Source organism: Myxine glutinosa, chromosome 10, assembly GCF_964187855.1.
Source record: "Myxine glutinosa chromosome 10, kmMyxGlut1.1, whole genome shotgun sequence".
NCBI lineage: Eukaryota > Metazoa > Chordata > Myxini > Myxiniformes > Myxinidae > Myxine > Myxine glutinosa.
This window is the reverse complement of record NC_136270.1, coordinates 85,036,633-85,042,960: the sequence shown is the minus strand read 5'-3', so window position 1 is coordinate 85,042,960 and position 6,328 is coordinate 85,036,633. Positions and strand designations below refer to the sequence as shown.

At 48.9% G+C, this 6,328-nt stretch overlaps 1 protein-coding gene across 1 annotated transcript in view; it reads left to right on the top strand.

The window, feature by feature from the left end:
* Positions 1–842: 842 nt before the first annotated feature.
* LOC137434023 (heparan sulfate glucosamine 3-O-sulfotransferase 3B1) overlaps positions 843–6,328 on the top strand; it is a 31,589-nt gene continuing 26,103 nt past the window's right edge. Inside the window, exon 1 of the mRNA XM_068126624.2 lies at positions 843–1,668. Within this exon, the coding sequence (XP_067982725.2) occupies positions 1,226–1,668 (443 nt within the window). The 5' untranslated portion in view covers positions 843–1,225. The remainder of the gene's footprint in view (positions 1,669–6,328) is intronic.

Here is a 6,328-nt window from a genome sequence, read left to right as displayed (position 1 = left end):
ACGGCGAAGCCAGATGCCAATGAGAGCGTTCCCTATTAGATGGAGTCGGCACCGCGGTCACCTCCCCTGAAGGTGTACGAAGAGGTTAATGAGACGAACTAATGACGCTCATGTGCCCGAAACACTTCTCGCGAACTACCCAAGGAGAATCTGCATTTTAGGTCGATTAAAGATTCCCCACAAGTTCCCTTCGCAACCCGGGGGTCAGCAGATGGACATTTATAATTTTTGGGATATAATATTTAGGATTTTGGGATTTGTGCAGAGTGCCGGTGATAGCTCGCCTACTGTTTGCGCAGGACACGGTGGGATCTTCATTCCGAGTTATGTTATTTAATTCAATGCGAGTTACGGTGCATTTTATCATTAAACGTGTGAATTTAATTAAACTGGTCCGCTATTGGCTATCTGTAACAAGTACCAACTGATGCTGGAGACGGGATTCCTAGTTTAACGTCCATCCGAGGAATTGCGCGTGCGGCGATGTCTCGCCCTGTCCGCGAAACCCTCGGACAACAGTTCATACCTGGGTCAAGATTCGAACCCAGGCTGGATAGGTCAGAGGTGAGTTTCTATTATATGCTGATTTTATTTTGACTCAGTGAGATGAAATGACGTCATAATCAGTGCCATTATAATACCTTACACGATGTCGCTTCTTGCTCTGCTAAAACTGCAGCGAAACAGTTAAAACCCCTCTTTATTAAGTACTGAACTGTAGTATTATTGGGCGTGGACTTTCCGTCGCACCAGCCAATGTGTGCCTCGCGCGCACGTCTTGCCCCGCCCCTGGGCGTTTCCAGATCGACCGAGCCAATGGCGATTAGGCTCGAGGTTCCACCGAGTACCGAGAGCGCCTGAGCGCGGGATTCCAGTCCTGACCTGGAGCCGAGCACGTGCCGAGCACGGATGGATCGGGAGGGCTTAGGGTGGTAGAACGAAAGAGTGAGTGCAGAAGCATTTGTAAGGCCACCATGAGCAGAATGGAGTCGCGACTGGACAGGCGCACTTCTCAATCACCGTGCACCGTAGCTCTCTGTTTTGTGTCCCCAGTAGCTGGGTGGTGTTGCAGGTGCAAGTGACGTTCGTGGTGGTTCCAGTAGTAGTAGTAGTAGTAGTAGTGGTGGTGGTGGACGTCGGTGAGCTCGTGCACGACGATGCGTGGTCCGGGCGCAAGATCTCGGCGGGGACTTTAAGGCAACCAAAGCAGTCGCCGGTCTTCTTAATGCCGAAGCGTCCGCTCTTGGCTATGTTTTCCGCCGTCTTCGTCTCCACTTACTTTTTCCTCTACTCACTGTCTGGTTGCTGCGAGAAAGCGGACCGAATTCAGCAAGACCCCTCGCCATCCATACGCGGGAACGGACAAGTGCACCTGGAGCTCCACCTGGAAGCGCGGAGCGGCTCCGCAGCGGGAGAGAAGGGGCGAGTTGAGAGAACCTCGGATGTTGAGGATGAAGGTGAATTATACAGAGACGGTCCGCTTCTTCATGAGGACGAGGCGGCTGAGAACGGAAGCCAGAACCTGCCCCAGGCGATCATCATCGGGGTGAAAAAGGCGGGAACCCGCGCTTTGCTGGAGGCTTTGAGGCAGCACCCGCAGGTGCGTGCCCTCGGGGCTGAGGCTCATTTTTTCGATCGGCACTACGGGCGTGGCTTGCACTGGTACAGGTAAGTATCGTGTGCACCATTCATATGCCTCTCCCAATCGATCCCCTCGGTGAGTACCACACTGTCCTCTACATGTGTCCCACTATCCATGTCCACCATTAGAAGTTAGAAGCACACTTCCCTTGTCCCAATATCAAAATGCGTATCAATATCTATCCTCGGTTGGGACACAAGTGCCTACAAAACTACCTTCCATTGGTACCACCATAGTCAATACCTGTGTCTCCAAACCTACCTTCCATTGGTATCAGCCTCTACACATCTCCAAAACTATCCTCCATTGGTACCACCATAGTCAGTACCTGTGTCTCCAAACCTACCTTCCATTGGTATCAACCTCGACACATCTCCAAAACTATCCTCCATTGGTACCACCATAGTCAGTACCTGTGTCTCCAAACCTACCTTCCATTGGTATCGGCCTCTACACATCTCCAAAACTATCCTCCATTGGTACCACGTCCACACCAGTCATTACGCCTGTCTCCAAAACTACCCTCCTTAAGTATCACAGCCTCCACACTGTCTCCAAAACTTTCCTCCATTGTTACCACACTGTAGCCACTGTGTCTCCAAAACTACCTTCCATTGGTACCACACTAGCCACTACACATGTCTCCAAAACTACCCTCCATTGGTACCACACTAGCCCCTACATGTCTCCAAAACTACCCTCCATTGTCACCACACTAGCCCCTACATGTCTCCAAAACTACCTAACATTGTCACCACACTAGCCACTACACATGTCTCCAAAACTACCCTCCATTGTCACCACACTAGCCCCTACATGTCTCCAAAACTACCCTCCATTGGTACCACACTAGCCCCTACATGTCTCCAAAACTACCATCCATTGGTACCACACTAGCCCCTACATGTCTCCAAAACTACCTTCCATTAATACCACACTAGCCCCTACATGTCTCCAAAACTACCTTCCATTGGTACCACACTAGCCGCTACATGTCTCCAAAACTACCCAACATTGTCGCCACACTAGCCCCTACATGTCTCCAAAACTACCCTCCATTGGTACCACACTAGCCCCTACATGTCTCCAAAACTACCCTCCATTGTCACCACACTAGCCCCTACATGTCTCCAAAACTACCCTCCATTGGTACCACACTAGCCCCTACATGTCTCCAAAACAACCTAACATTGTCACCACACTAGCCACTACACATGTCTCCAAAACTACCCTCCATTGTCACCACACTAGCCAATACACGTCTCCAAAACTACCCTCCATTGGTACCACACCAGACTGTACATGTCTCCAAAACTACCCTCCATTGGTACCACACCAGACTGTACGTGTCTCCAAAACTACCCTCCATTGGTACCACACTAGCCCCTACATGTCTCAAAAACTACCCTCCATTGGTACCACACCAAACCGTACATGTCTCCAAAACTACCCTCCATTGGTACCACACTAGCCCCTACATGTCTCCAAAACTACCCTCCATTGGTACCACACTAGCCACTACACATGTCTCCAAAACTACCCTCCATTGGTACCACACTAGCCACTACACATGTCTGCAAAACTACCTAACATTGGTACCACACTAGCCCCTACATTTCTCCAAAACTACCTTCCATTGGTACCACACTAGCCACTACACATGTCTCCAAAACTACCCTCCATTGGTACCACACTAGCCCCTACATGTCTCCAAAACTACCCTCCATTGTCACCACACGAGCCACTACACATGCCTCCAAAACTACCTAACATTGTCACCACACCAGCCTGTACATGTCTCCAAAACTACCCTCCATTGGTACCACACTAGCCCCTACATGTCTCCAAAACTACCCTCCATTGTCACCACACTAGCCACTACACATGTCTCCAAAACTACCCTCCATTGTCACCACACTAGCCACTATTCGTGTCTCCAAAACTACCCTCCATTGTCACCACACTAGCCACTACACATGTCTCCAAAACTACCCAACATTGTCACCACACTAGCCACTATTCGTGTCTCCAAAACTCCCCTCCATTGTCACCACACGAGCCACTACACGTCTCCAAAACTACCCAACATTGTCACCACACTAGCCACTACACATGTCTCCAAAACTACCCTCCAGTGTCACCACACTAGCCACTATTCGTGTCTCCAAAACTCCCCTCCATTGTCACCACACTAGCCACTACACGTCTCCAAAACTACCCAACATTGTCACCACACTAGCCACTACACATGTCTCCAAAACTACCCAACATTGTCACCACACTAGCCACTACACATGTCTCCAAAACTACCCTCCATTGTCACCACACTAGCCACTATTCGTGTCTCCAAAACTACCCTCCATTGTCACCACACTAGCCACGACACATGTCTCCAAAACTACCCTCCATTGTCACCGCACTAGCCACTATTCGTGTCTCTAAAACTACCTAACATTGTCACCACACTAGCCACGACACATGTCTCCAAAACTACCATCCATTGTCACCACACTAGCCACTACACATGTCTCCAAAACTACCCAACATTGTCACTGCGCTAGCCACTATTCGTGTCTCCAAAACTACCCTCCATTGTCACCACACTAGCCACGACACATGTCTCCAAAACTACCATCCATTGTCACCACAGTAGCCACTATTCGTGTCTCCAAAACTACCTAACATTGTCACCACACTAGCCATTACACATGTCTCCAAAACTACACAACATTGTCACCGGACTAGCCACTATTCGTGTCTCCAAAACTACCCTCCATTGTCACCACACTAGCCACGACACATATCTCCAAAACTACCATCCATTGTCACCACACTAGCCACTATTCATGTCTCCAAAACTACCTAACATTGTCACCACACTAGCCACTATTCGTGTCTCCAAAACTACCCTCCATTGTCACCACACTAGCCACAACACGTCTCCAAAACTACCCTCCATTGTCACCGCTCTAGCCACTATTCGTGTCTCCAAAACTGCCCAACATTGTCACCGCTGTAGCCACTATTCGTGTCTCCAAAACTACCCAACATTGTCACCGCTCTAGCCACTATTCGTGTCTCCAAAACTACCCAACATTGTCACCGCTCTAGCCACTATTCGTGTCTCCAAAACTACCCAACATTGTCACCGCTCTAGCCACTATTCGTGTCCCCAAAACTACCCAATATTGTCACCGCACTAGCCACAACACAAGTCTCCAAAACTACCCAACATTGTCAACACACTAGCCACTATTCGTGTCTCCAAAACTACCCAACATTGTCACCGCACTAGCCACTATTCGTGTCTCCAAAACTACCCTCCATTGTCACCGCACTAGCCACTACACATATCTCCAAAACTACCCAACATTGTCAACGCACTCGCCACTATTCGTGTCTCCAAAACTACCCAACATTGTCAACGCACTAGCCACTATTCGTGTCTCCAAAACTACCCAACATTGTCACCGCACTAGCCACTATTCGTGTCTCCAAAACTACCCAACATTGTCACCGCACTAGCCACAACACGTCGCCAAAACTACCCTCCATTGTCACCACACTAGCCACTACACATGTCTCCAAAACTACCCAACATTGTCACCGCACTAGCCACAACACATGTCTCCAAAACTACCCAACATTGTCACCACACTAGCCACTACACATGTCTCCAAAACTACCCAACATTGTCACTGCACTAGCCACCATTCGTGTCTCCAAAACTACCCAACATTGTCACCGCACGAGCCACTACGCATGTCTCCAAAACTACCCTCCATTGTCACCACACTAGCCACTACACATGTCTCCAAAACTACCCAACATTGTCACCGCACTAGCCACAACACATGTCTCCAAAACTACCCTCCATTGTCACCACACCAGCCACTACACATGTCTCCAAAACTACCCAACATTGTCACCGCACTAGCCACAACCCATGTCTCCAAAACTACACTCCATTGTCACCACACTAGCCACTACACATGTCTCCAAAACTACCCTCCATTGTCACCACACTAGCCACTATTCGTGTCTCCAAAACTACCTAACATTGTCACCACACTAGCCACTACACATGTCTCCAAAACTACCCAACATTGTCACCACACTAGCCACTATTCGTGTCTCCAAAACTACCCAACATTGTCACCGCACTAGCCACCATTCGTGTCTCCAAAACTACCCAACATTGTCACCACACTAGCCACTACACATGTCTCCAAAACTACCCTCCATTGTCACCACACTAGCCACTACACATGTCTCCAAAACTACCCAACATTGTCACCGCACTAGCCACAACACATGTCTCCAAAACTACCCTCCATTGTCACCACACTAGCCACTAAACATGTCTCCAAAACTACCCAACATTGTCACCACACTATCCACAACACATGTCTCCAAAACTACCCTCCATTGTCACCACACTAGCCACTACACATGTCTCCAAAACTACCTAACATTGTCACCACACTAGCCACTACACATGTCTCCAAAACTACCCTACATTGTCACCGCACTAGCCACTATTCGTGTCTCCAAAACTACCTAACATTGTCACTGCACTAGCCACTATTCGTGTCTCCAAAACTACCTAACATTGTCACCACACTAGCCACTACACATGTCTCCAAAACTACCCAACATTGTCACTGCACTAGCCACTACACATGT